This window comes from Tachysurus vachellii, chromosome 10 (genome assembly GCF_030014155.1).
Source record: "Tachysurus vachellii isolate PV-2020 chromosome 10, HZAU_Pvac_v1, whole genome shotgun sequence".
In the NCBI taxonomy this organism is placed as follows: Eukaryota; Metazoa; Chordata; class Actinopteri; order Siluriformes; family Bagridae; genus Tachysurus; species Tachysurus vachellii.
Window position 1 is genome coordinate 27580785 of NC_083469.1, and position 13638 is coordinate 27594422.

At 40.0% G+C, this 13638-nt stretch overlaps 2 protein-coding genes across 3 annotated transcripts in view; both read right to left on the reverse strand.

Annotated features, from left to right (window-relative positions):
* Positions 1-454: 454 nt before the first annotated feature.
* On the reverse strand, positions 455-5226 carry pnn (pinin, desmosome associated protein). The gene is made up of 9 exons (XM_060880567.1): positions 5033-5226; positions 4286-4363; positions 4138-4209; positions 3973-4048; positions 3579-3673; positions 3310-3385; positions 2949-3104; positions 2399-2537; positions 455-2105 (listed from the first exon to the last, which is right to left on the reverse strand). Exons 1-9 carry the CDS (start codon positions 5143-5145, stop codon positions 985-987), a joined length of 1926 nt encoding a protein of 641 aa, XP_060736550.1. The 5' UTR covers positions 5146-5226; the 3' UTR covers positions 455-984.
* A 511-nt stretch (positions 5227-5737) lies between these two features.
* The window catches only part of gemin2 (gem (nuclear organelle) associated protein 2), an 8329-nt gene continuing 428 nt past the window's right edge, over positions 5738-13638 (reverse strand). The window contains exons 3-11 of one of the 2 annotated variants that reach the window (XM_060879203.1): positions 12949-13033; positions 12695-12784; positions 11168-11227; positions 8601-8714; positions 7274-7318; positions 7102-7170; positions 6683-6793; positions 6383-6441; positions 5738-6091 (exon numbers count right to left, since the gene is read on the reverse strand). In XM_060879203.1, the coding sequence (XP_060735186.1) occupies positions 6055-6091; positions 6383-6441; positions 6683-6793; positions 7102-7170; positions 7274-7318; positions 8601-8714; positions 11168-11227; positions 12695-12784; positions 12949-13033 (670 nt within the window). In that variant the 3' untranslated portion in view covers positions 5738-6054. The remainder of the gene's footprint in view (positions 6092-6382; positions 6442-6682; positions 6794-7101; positions 7171-7273; positions 7319-8600; positions 8715-11167; positions 11228-12694; positions 12785-12948; positions 13034-13638) is intronic. The other variant, XM_060879202.1, reaches the window with a different exon arrangement.

Sequence of the window (13638 nt, forward strand, 5' to 3'; positions counted from 1 at the left end):
TGTGATGCATAATAATACCTTCATTATAAAGGTCCACAGTAACACCTATTATACCCCATAAGGCTTTTATCATCAATACCACACCATGACACCTATAAGGCCTGATCGGGTTTATAATCTTTAGGTGATCTTACAGGTGATTTCTGGGGTTGTGTTCAGTGCACACTGAGCATTTCATGTGTTAATGGTCTTCAGTGCTTTCACTTTAGTCTGTAGGAGACTGTAATAATGCAGTAAGAGGTCACTTTAGCATATTAAAGCGCTGGTTTGTGTAAATATGGAGTCTTTTATCACACTTTTCTTTACCTAGTTTCATCTAGACACTTTAAAACCGTGTTAATTACAGCTTCAGAGCTAAAAGAGGCAGTAATGTGCTCTGTATATGTGGGTAAACATTTATTACAGTGTTCATTTCACACAGGATCACACAATAAAATCAAGACAATGAAGAGTGTTTGTTTTTCTGCATTTTATTCAACTTCCTCCCAGCGAATGATTACGCTTCGTTTCTACAAAAGGTCAGCAGCTCTCTAAAAATCAGGGATGCGGCTCTTCTCTCCACACGGCGGTCGCCTGACATTTACAGAGAGAAACTGAAGACAGACATCTGCACTGCACAAGATCACTACACTACCATGCTGATGACCAGGACATGACAACCCACAATACGGAGGTCAAAACCGCTCACATTCGGGACAAAACTCATCACTTCTGGTATCAGATAACGAGGCTGGAAGTTCACAGGTTTAACATGAGCTTAAAATCAATGTTTATAAAAGCTACAAATTAGGACAGCAAGCACAGAAAGCAAATGTCTTAAACAAAAAACTAAATTAAAAAAAAAAAAAAAAAAGGAAGAAAAAACAAGAAACCCAGAACGTAGTTTTAATCTTAAAAAGAGCAGGATGTTATTATCTTAAGGCAATTCCAACTCCCCACCAGACAGACTTTTTTTCCCCTACAAAAGAAAAGTGTCCTTTTCCTTTAACGCCTTTTCTCTTTTCGGTCTGATTTTCGTTCCCGCTCGCTGCGTGATGGCCGTTTTCCCGACCTGCCTCCGTCCGAAGCCGTCCTCTTCCTGTCCTTCTCCTTGGACCTTTCTTTCCTTTCTCTGTGGCCACTGCTGCTTTTGCTCGCCTTCTGACTCCTGTCGCTCTTCCTCCGTTCTGAATTCCTCCTGCGACGCTCTCTGCTGCGGCTGCGTGACCGAGAGCTGGACGACGAGGAGCCTGACGAAGAGCTGCTGGAGCTGCTGGAGGACGAGCTTGAGCCGCTGGATGAGGAACTGGTCGAGGAGCTCGTCGAGGAGCTACTGCTGCTCCTCTGGCTTCTGCTCGTCGCTTTAGCTCGACCTCGTGCCTCGTCCACTTCCTCCTCTGCATTCTTTGCTTCCTGTGCGTGAGGCTCTACGACTACTTCCTGTGGCTTCTTTACATCTTCTTGTTCAGTGTGAGGTTGGGGCTCGAGAGCGCCACCTGCCTCTGTGAGGTCCATAGTTGTGGGTTGCAAGGAAACGTCAACAGGAGGATCTGTAGATTCCTCCGCTTGAACTTCCATGTTGTTTTCAGTGACTTTTGGGGACTCTGCACCGTCTTCTTGATGAATTTCCTTCTCTTCCTCTCTATCGTTACCTACCTCTTCTACCTCTGGACTTTTCTCCTGCTCTTCTTGCTGCTGCTCTCCCTCTAAATCCCCAACTACCATCTCAACCTCCATCTTCTCCTCTACCTCTCGATCCTCCTCTACTGCCTTTTCCTCCTCTTCCTCATCCTTCTCCCCCTTCCCCCCCTCTTCCTTCTCAATCACCTCTTCCTCCTTCTGTTCCTGCTCCCCATCTCCCTCCCTCTCCCTGACCTCGGAACTCTCCTCTCTCTCTTCCATTTCCTCCTCTGCCTCCTCCTCCTCATCCTCCTCCATCTCTACACCATGCCGTTTACCTGTCAACCTTTCCTTCTGCTTACCCTCCTCTTCATCTTCCTCTTCTTTCTTCCGCCCTTCAGCGTTCTCCATTTCCTTTTTGCCAGTGCGCTGAGACTGACGCCTCGGCCGAGCCTCCATCTTGTTCAGGTGCTCGGCGAACGCCTCGCGCCTCTCATCAAACATGGCTGCAAAGTCAAACACACCAAATGTGTGATTTTTTTCCCAATACAACATTTCATTCTCATAAACAAATGTTTCTGATGTTACAAACTAAAACATCTCAAGATTAGAAAGAATGCAGATCTCAAATGATCTAAATGAAGTCAAATCTTTACACACAATCGGACCAAATGGTAATAAACGCAGAATTCCAGCTAATTGTGCAGAAGAAAAGGCCAAAATATTAAACAGCATATTTCAAGCTCCATCACTAACTTCTCCCAGTTTTCATGTTTAGACGAGGCACGGGACACTTTACCATTCATTTTTTTCTGAGACTCGTCCAGGAGCTTCTGTGTGGCTGAACACATGCGACCCGGCAGGTAGAGGAGCGGAGGTTTGGTCTTAGTGCGAATGAACTTGATAATCTTAGTGTTGTGGGCGTTCCACTCCTCTTGCTAGGAGAAAAAAAAATGAATAAGTGAAGCTGAAACAAAACAAAAACATCTACAACATGTTTTTAAGGTGTTCAATAAAAATAAAAAAAAATCTCCAAACTTAACTCAAACATCTGAAGCAGATGAAAAAGCTTTAATCGTTTATTATAAATAGAACATTTCTGAGAAAAAGCACAAAATTTATAACATTTAAAAAAAAAACGTATTTGTGTCTCAGATTTACAACAAGCACCATGTGTGTTAAAGCCTATTTCTTTAATCCCTTTTCACTAGTAAGTGTTCAGTTGTGTAGCTCTAACTTAAAGGGAAGCCGTCTGTGCCAGCAGGATAGTGCACTAATCCATGGACACGACAGGAGTGTTTATAGAATAATAACTCTGCTAAATGACGAGAGATAAAGGAGAAGATTACCAGCTGAGCCAGCTCCACTTTATGCTCCAGAAGCCTGAGCTCCGTCTGCTTGGCTCGTCTCTCCTCGAACAGCTCACGTCTCTCGCTCTCCACTTTCTTACGCTCTTGTTCGGCTTGTACTTCCAGCTTCTGCTCAATTTCCTGCCGTCTTTTGAGCTAAAAACGGGGTTGAGATAAAAGATGTTTTACGGTCCACGTCTCAGCCGTTTTGATCGGACGTTACGGCCGAGCTGAACGTTCACTGTCTGCACCGTGTGCCATTTTCTAAACAACTGTAACTCTGACATTATAGCAAGAAAGCTAAAAGAGGGAATAAAAAAAAAAAAATCATCAATCAAAAGTTGTCACTTTTGTTAAATACCCTCTCTGTGGACACCGTCGACTCCTGCTTAAATTTCTGTAAAGTTCCCATCAACAGGCCAAACATGCGGCGATTTCTGCAGATGAAACAGATTTCTGTCAGATTCAACTTTATAAAAACAGTGCAACAAATATAAAGAATTTATATGTAATTCATTCACATAAGGTTCTTCTGTACATCTATACACTGAAGTACAGAAAACAGCAGACTTTTTGTTGTGCTGTGAACTACAGTGATTTACATCAGATACACTAAAATCAGGCAGCTACCTTTGCTTTCCTCTCTCGTCCATTGTCTGATCCTGAATCAGATCTCTGCGTGTGCGCTCCTTGGAGGTAGCGACTACTGATGACTGCAACGCTGGCTGCACAGAGACAGAAAAGCTGAGTTAATATTCAGACTCATTCACACACATTCACTGTATTGATGTGTGAATAGTCCTGCAAGGGAACGATCCGTGTGTCCCAATAGTTTTGGGGACATTACAATAAATAAATACATTTAAAAAATATATCATTTACAAAATTGGAAACTTTGCGTTTAAAGAGAGTGAAGCAACATTCGTCTGGTTTTGGTTTTATATGAAGCAGTAAGTTGGCTGGACGCGTACGAGCGCCTCCTGCTAAGACATTTAATCTTTGACCTAAAGAGCCGTTCTCTTACTTTCTTGACATCGTCCTCGTCCTCAGCGTCGCTGTCATGTCGTGAATCTCTCCTGGCTCGCTGATCCCCTGCCAGCCTGCAGGGACAAAATAACGTGTCGACACAAACTTTAAAAAAGCATCAGATTTAATAAGTTATTAGTTTAACAACGGTCTGGTTTGATACCTTAAGAGAGCCCCTTCGACGTCCCTCTGTTTGGCTGGGGGTCCTGCACCGCCGCCATCGGAGAGTCCACGCCTTCAAACAGAAACACGTTACGTTAAACTCTTTAAACCATGCAATGCTCCCATTTTGGAAAGAATTTAAAACGTACCTCAGTATGTTGATTCCTCTGCCTCTACCTCCACCTCCACCTGGGCCTGTGACAGAAAGCCGTCTGGTCTGACCTGGCCTGTAACATCATCATCATCATCATCATCATTAACACTCAGAGCTCAGTAACACTTTACATTACAATATACACACTGTACAGCCTGCGTGTGAAGACCAATAAACACGTGTATACACGTCATTAGGTATGAGAGTTTAATTATACCACGAGACGGTTTTAAATGGACAGAATAATATTTACACACATGAGAACTGGTTTGTAAAGAAGTCCTCAGGCTGTAGAGACGAACTGAGCGCCACATTACAACCCGTTTGTCAGACACTCACATTAGAGCTCGTTCATGTTTCTTATAAACGGAGGTTTTGCTTCTTTTTTTATTACAAACTTGTAAGAGCGCGTTTTGTTCACTAGCTTTGCTACTTCAGCTAACTACCGACGCCACGCTACCGTGCAGCGTGCTTTAGCTAACGCTAACTAGCATAACGAACTGTAGCAGAAATGTAGCTGGGGAAATGTCTTAGTAATAAATAATTATACATCAGATTCGGAACCCGAAGATAGACAAAAGGTCTTAAATCACGTCACATTTTCGCCTTAATACGGACACTGCAGCTAACATTAGCATGCTAACCATGCTAGGCTAACCATGCTAGGCTAACACGGTTATTAGCCACTTAGCCGAATGACCCCCCATTATAAACTGTGACCACAGAAGCACATGCTCCGTACCGTAACTCGTTCGGGTCCCTGCCGGTTAATTTCTTTATATTTTCGTCCACATTCTTCAAGCTTTCCTTCGCTTTCTCCAGCTGGTCTTGTAAAGCTCGCACAGCCACCGCCATGATGCTAATCTGCTGCCGTCCTGCTAACAGGCTTCGGGTCCTGGGGCGCTAAAGACGGGTGTGAACAGGAACAGAGCTGTACGATTGACAAAGCCCTTAACCAATGAGAACTGAGAATAAGTAACGACCGCGTTGATTGACAAGAAAATTAGCTAATAAAAATCGTCGTTTTGAGTTCAAAATTGGTTCTAAATGGTTGTTTCAAAAGGGGGCTGTTTAACGAGTAAAAGTGCAATAATAATAATAATAATAATAAATAAAATACTAATAATAATAGTAATAATAATAATAATAAATAAAATACTACTAATAATAGTAATAATAATAGTAATAATAATTGTAATAATAAATAAAATAGTAATAATAATAGTAATAATAATAGTAACAATAATAATAAAATAATAATTAAATAACTAAATAATAATAATAATAATTATTATAATTATACATTAATTCAACAAATGTCAAATAAACCGGAGGCAAGTAAAACAAATATATATGTAATTGTGTATTTGTAATTTATTCAAATTCTATGAAATGTTTGATGTATAAACACACTTTTTATTTATAAAAATAAAGCAAAGAATAATTTGATCTCTGAAATGAAATGTAAGCATAAAAAATAAGAAAAATAAAAAAAAATAAACATCTGAGCCTAACATTTAAATACAGTATTTAGGAGTTTATTTCAGAACAAATCCTTATTTATTATTATTATTTTTTTTTACATTTATTGGTTTATCACAATTGCCATTTTAAATCAGATCCAGAATACTGATAAAAAAGTGACAATAAAGGCTGGATGTCAAGGAATATTCAGAATTTCTGCCTTTTTTCAGCCTCCATACAAACAAAGAAGTGAACAGAACAAAATGTCGTGTCCAGAAGCTCGAGGTTCATCTTCTGTCTTCACTCTTTGTCAGCCAAATCATTTTGTTCAAAATACCTATAATAAAAAAAATAAATAAAACGCTGTATATTTGTACACACAATATTAAAAATATAAAGAGTGACTAGTCATGTGGAAGTAATCAGTTCTATGTGATTATATGATATAGTGCGATGGTCAAAATACAGTCATTAGAAGAGAGGAGAGTCTGTGTTCCTGAGACGAGTCATTTACTGTGTTTAAACGTGTGTATATCGTTGATGTGATCCTGCTGGCTTTATTATGGTGGTGAGGATGGGTTATGTCTCATGGATACGCTCCTAGCTGGGATGTTAGCGTGTTAGTTACCTTGCTACTATACAGATCATGAGGTTCAGTGCTGATAAACGCTCATCATCTTTATTCTCCTGGAACATACAACACAGAGATGTCACTTTCTGTAAGCACAACTGAAGCGTACAAGGAAACACCAACCCACAGGCAAGTATAGAGGTTTGTGTGTGTGTATGTGTGTACAGTATATATGTGTGTGTGTTTTGTGTGTGTATATGGGTGTATATATATGTGTGTGTGTTTTCTGTGTGTATGTGTATATATGTGTGTGTGTGTGTGCGTATATATGTTTATGTGTGTGTTTTGTGTGTGTACCAGCTGAGCCCGCACTGCAGAGCATCTCCTTGCCAGCTGTCTAATGAGTGAATGTGCTTCAGGGAGAAGAGGTTTCTCAAGACACGCCAATAAAGCATAAAGCCATCTACCCTGTGAACACAAACACACACACACACAGACACACACTTAAAATAAGCATCCAGCCATAAAGCAACCTAAAGCCTCCCTCAGTATTTTGTGCCTTTATGAGGTTAATTTATCTGTGCACTGAAATTCTAAAGCCTCCACTTTAACACCAAACCTATTAAAAATAAAATTATACATTAAAAATGATTAATATTTTTTGTGAATGTTTTCAAAACTGTGACCATCTTTAAGTGAATCTTTTTTTAAAATAAACTTTAAGTAAAGTCCTGTGTGACGTGTGAACTTGATCAATATGAAGCATGTTTACAGACCAGCTGTGGAACAAAGTCGTTCTCCTCGAACCAGCTGATCAGGTACTCGAGCACGGACGATACGGTGGACTGAGGAACAGGAACAAATAAATCAGACAATCAGACAGCATGAGCTCAGACGCTGACATCATCGAACATCATCATGTCTCTGTGACGTGAGGGGGAACGTTACCTGAGGGAGTTTACTGACGATGCTGAGGAATGGAGGGAAGCCGAGCTGATGGAACAAAGGCACAGAATCAGTGATGAAGCTCTTCTTCTTGTTCCTGATGTAAAATATCTACAGATTTAACTCATATTTTACACTGAGATTATTTTGTGTATGTCTGTGTGTGTGTGTATGTGTGTGTGTATATGTGTCTGTGTGTGTATTTGTGTGTGTATGTATGTGTGTGTATGTGTGTATAAGTGTGTATGTGTGTATAAGTGTCTATGTGTGTGTATTTGTGTGCGTATGTGTGTGTGTGTATGTGTGAGTGTATGTGTGTGTGTGTGTGTATGTATGTGTGTGTATGTGTGTGTAAGTGTGTATAAGTGTGTATAAGTGTGTGTATGTGTGTGTATAAGTTTGTATAAGCACTTATGTACGTCGCTCTGGATAATGGCGTCTGCCAAATGCTGTAAATGTAAATGTATAAGTGTGTGTATGTGTGTATGTATGTGTGTATGTGTGTGTATACTGTATGTGTGTGTGAATAAGTTTGTCTGTGTGTGTGTATATGTGTGTGTGAATAAGTGTGTGTGTGTATGTGTGTATGTGTGTGTGTGTATGTGTGTATAAGTGTGTGTATGTGTGTGTATATGTGTGTATATGTGTGTATATGTGTGTGTATAAGTGTGTACGTGTGTGTATATGTGTGTATATGTGTGTGTATGTGTGTATATGTGTGTATATGTGTGTATATGTGTGTATATGTGTGTGTATATGTGTGCGTATATGTGTCCGTATATGTGTCCGTATATGTGTCCGTATATGTGTGTGTATATGTGTGTATATGTGTGTGTATACGTGTGTATACGTGTGTATATGTGTGTATACGTGTGTATATGTGTGTATATGTGTGTATACGTGTGTATATGTGTGTATACGTGTGTATACGTGTGTATACGTGTGTATACGTGTGTGTATACGTGTGTATACGTGTGTGTATACGTGTGTATACGTGTGTATACGTGTGTGTATACGTGTGTATACGTGTGTATACGTGTGTATACGTGTGTGTATACGTGTGTATACGTGTGTATACGTGTGTATACGTGTGTATACGTGTGTGTATACGTGTGTATACGTGTGTGTATACGTGTGTATACGTGTGTATACGTGTGTATACGTGTGTGTATACGTGTGTATACGTGTGTATACGTGTGTGTATACGTGTGTATACGTGTGTATACGTGTGTGTATACGTGTGTGTATACGTGTGTATACGTGTGTATACGTGTGTGTATACGTGTGTATACGTGTGTATACGTGTGTATACGTGTGTATACTCCCACACCTTGACATAATCGAGTCCTGGACTCTGTGTGTCTCCGTCACTCTGAGTAACATTCAGATAAACTTTTTCACCCAAACTAAATCTCTTCCATCCGTCTTCATCGTCTGCTCCGGGCTGAAGACAGATAAAGTGGTGTTTTGTTGCAGGTTAGTTTGTAAATGATTTTTGAGCAAACTAATAAACCAAGTCTGTGGTAATAAACTAGTCTGTGGTAATAAACTAGTCTGTGGTAATAAACAAGTCTGTGGTAATAAACAAGTCTGTGGTAATAAACAAGTCTGTGGTAATAAACTAGTCTGTTGTAATAAACTAGTCTGTGGTAATAAACTAGTCTGTTGTAATAAACTAGTCTGTGGTAATAAACTAGTCTGTGGTAATAAACAAGTCTGTGGTAATAAACAAGTCTGTGGTAATAAACTAGTCTGTGGTAATAAACACGTCTGTGGTAATAAACAAGTCTGTGGTAATAAACTAGTCTGTTGTAATAAACTAGTCTGTTGTAATAAACTAGTCTGTGGTAATAAACTAGTCTGTGGTAATAAACTAGTCTGTGGTAATAAACAAGTCTGTGGTAATAAACAAGTCTGTGGTAATAAACAAGTCTGTGGTAATAAACAAGTCTGTGGTAATAAACAAGTCTGTGGTAATAAACAAGTCTGTGGTAATAAACTAGTCTGTGGTAATAAACTAGTCTGTGGTAATAAACAAGTCTGTGGTAATAAACTAGTCTGTTGTAATAAACTAGTCTGTGGTAATAAACTAGTCTGTGGTAATAAACTAGTCTGTTGTAATAAACTAGTCTGTGGTAATAAACAAGTCTGTGGTAATAAACTAGTCTGTGGTAATAAACAAGTCTGTGGTAATAAACTAGTCTGTGGTAATAAACTAGTCTGTTGTAATAAACTAGTCTGTTGTAATAAACTAGTCTGTTGTAATAAACTAGTCTGTGGTAATAAACTAGTCTGTGGTAATAAACTAGTCTGTGGTAATAAACAAGTCTGTGGTAATAAACTAGTCTGTGGTAATAAACTAGTCTGTGGTAATAAACAAGTCTGTGGTAATAAACAAGTCTGTGGTAATAAACAAGTCTGTTGTAATAAACAAGTCTGTGGTAATAAACTAGTCTGTTGTAATAAACTAGTCTGTGGTAATAAACAAGTCTGTGGTAATAAACTAGTCTGTGGTAATAAACTAGTCTGTGGTAATAAACTAGTCTGTGGTAATAAACTAGTCTGTGGTAATAAACTAGTCTGTGGTAATAAACAAGTCTGTGGTAATAAACTAGTCTGTTGTAATAAACTAGTCTGTTGTAATAAACTAGTCTGTTGTAATAAACTAGTCTGTTGTAATAAACTAGTCTGTGGTAATAAACTAGTCTGTGGTAATAAACAAGTCTGTGGTAATAAACTAGTCTGTGGTAATAAACAAGTCTGTGGTAATAAACAAGTCTGTTGTAATAAACAAGTCTGTGGTAATAAACTAGTCTGTTGTAATAAACTAGTCTGTGGTAATAAACTAGTCTGTGGTAATAAACTAGTCTGTGGTAATAAACAAGTCTGTGGTAATAAACTAGTCTGTTGTAATAAACTAGTCTGTGGTAATAAACTAGTCTGTGGTAATAAACTAGTCTGTTGTAATAAACTAGTCTGTGGTAATAAACAAGTCTGTGGTAATAAACTAGTCTGTGGTAATAAACAAGTCTGTGGTAATAAACTAGTCTGTGGTAATAAACTAGTCTGTTGTAATAAACTAGTCTGTTGTAATAAACTAGTCTGTTGTAATAAACTAGTCTGTGGTAATAAACTAGTCTGTGGTAATAAACTAGTCTGTGGTAATAAACAAGTCTGTGGTAATAAACTAGTCTGTGGTAATAAACTAGTCTGTGGTAATAAACAAGTCTGTGGTAATAAACAAGTCTGTGGTAATAAACAAGTCTGTTGTAATAAACAAGTCTGTGGTAATAAACTAGTCTGTTGTAATAAACTAGTCTGTGGTAATAAACAAGTCTGTGGTAATAAACTAGTCTGTGGTAATAAACTAGTCTGTGGTAATAAACTAGTCTGTGGTAATAAACTAGTCTGTGGTAATAAACAAGTCTGTGGTAATAAACTAGTCTGTGGTAATAAACTAGTCTGTTGTAATAAACTAGTCTGTTGTAATAAACTAGTCTGTTGTAATAAACTAGTCTGTGGTAATAAACTAGTCTGTGGTAATAAACTAGTCTGTGGTAATAAACAAGTCTGTGGTAATAAACTAGTCTGTGGTAATAAACAAGTCTGTGGTAATAAACAAGTCTGTTGTAATAAACAAGTCTGTGGTAATAAACTAGTCTGTTGTAATAAACTAGTCTGTGGTAATAAACAAGTCTGTGGTAATAAACAAGTCTGTGGTAATAAACTAGTCTGTTGTAATAAACTAGTCTGTTGTAATAAACTAGTCTGTGGTAATAAACTAGTCTGTGGTAATAAACTAGTCTGTGGTAATAAACTAGTCTGTGGTAATAAACTAGTCTGTGGTTAAAGTAGATTTAGTTTTTATTTATTTTCACATGAGGTTTAATTTCTCACCATGACAACGTTGTCATCGAGAAACTGGGCTTTCCAGTGCTGCCGATGTTTGGAGACGCTCTGAAACAGAAAAAACACTGCAGCTCAACATCATGGAGTAAAATCAGGAGCAGCGTTGGTGTGAAGGAGCAGACCACACCACTGAACACCACACCACTGAACACCACACCACTGAACACCACACCACTGAACACCACACCACTGAACTAGTCACTGTTACTAACCTGAGCCTTTAGTTACTGACAACATTCACATCAACAAAGATCAAGTAACAACTACAGGTTTTATTTATGAAGGAATCTCATGTGGAATGTCAGTGTCACCACATCATCATCATCACCATGTGAACGATCTGTTACTATGGAAACGATAGTGTATCAGAGTGAGTACATTAATATAAACCTGCTCTACAGTCAGAGCTGCTGTTAGAGAGAATTCATCACCACCTGAACACCAATCAGGGTCCAGGATGTTTTAAGGATGTTTTAGACAGACAGAAAGACAGACAGACAGACAGACAGACAGGCAGAGAGACAGGCAGAGAGACAGACAGACAGACAGACAGGCAGAGAGACAGACAGAGAGATAGACAGAGAGATAGACAAACAGACAGACAGACAGGCAGAGAGACAGGCAGAGAGACAGGCAGAGAGACAGACAGGCAGACAGGCAGAGAGACAGACAGAGAGACAGACAGTCAGACAGACAGAGAGACAGTCAGACAGAGAGACAGACAGACAGGCAGAGAGACAGACAGTCAGACAGACAAAGAGACAGACAGTCAGACAGAGAGACAGACAGACAGTCAGAGAGACAGAGAGACAGACAAACAGACAGACAGACAGACAGACAGACAGGCAGAGAGACAGACAGACAGACAGACAGACAGACAGACAGACAGACAGACAGGCAGAGAGACAGACAGTCAGACAGACAGAGAGACAGTCAGACAGAGAGACAGACAGACAGGCAGAGAGACAGACAGTCAGACAGACAGAGACAGACAGTCAGACAGAGAGACAGACAGACAGTCAGAGAGACAGTCAGACAGACAGACAGAGAGACAGACAGTCAGAGAGACAGACAGACAGAGACAGTCAGAGAGACAGACAGACAGTCAGAGAGACAGACAGACAGACAGTCAGAGAGACAGTCAGACAGACAGTCAGAGAGACAGACAGACAGTCAGACAGTCAGAGACAGACAGTCAGAGAGACAGACAGACAGACAGTCAGAGAGACAGTCAAACAGACAGAGAGACAGACAGACAGACAGACAGACAGTCAGAGAGACAGACAGTCAGAGAGACAGTCAGACAGACAGAGAGACAGACAGACAGACAGACAGACAGTCAGAGAGACAGTCAGACAGACAGACAGACAGACAGACAGTCAGAGACAGACAGACAGACAGTCAGACAGACAGACAGACAGACAGTCAGAGAGACAGTCAGACAGACAGACAGAGAGAGTTGAATAAAATAACATCAGTGTGTTTATGAGGTTTGTGCAGGTGAAGATAACAAACCTGACGGATTTGAGAGAAGTTGCTGACTTGTTGCTGCTGCCACTGAAGGCCAGGAGAGAAACCCTGTGGTGCAGCACGACACTCTGACACCTACACACACACACACACGTACACACACACATATACACATACACACACACACACGTACACACACACACATATACACACACACACACATACACACACACACACACAGTTTTATTTACATTATAAATCCATGTGGAATCTCTGCACTGTTCCTCTCTCACACTTACAGAGACATTTACAGTTTGGTTTTTCTTCAGTTTTCTCGGGTCGATCTGAGCCACAACCACATCTGGGCAAAGTGATGCTTCTCTTCTGTAGTGAACACAACAATTATTATTATTATTATTATTAACACAGTAAATACAGTGACTAAAGTGTTGAAGCTGAACACAGTTGAACATCTTCATGTTACAAAGGGACACCAGTTTATTGCCCCACACCACACCACAGAACACCACACACCACACCACACACCACTAAACACCACACCACAGAACACCACACCACACACCACACCACACCACACACAACACCACACACAACACCACACCACACCACTAAACACCACACCACACCACTGAACACCACACCACACACCACACCACACACCACACCACACCACTAAACACCACATCACACAACACCACACACAACACCACACCACTAAACACCACACCACACCACACCACACACAACACAACACAACACCACACCACACACCACCACACACAACACAACACCACACATCACAACACCACACATCACAACACAACACCACACACAACACAACACATCACAACACATCACACCACACCACACCATACCACACACAACACCACACAACACCACACAACACAACACAACACCACACAACACAACACAACACCACACAACACAACACAACACCACACAACACA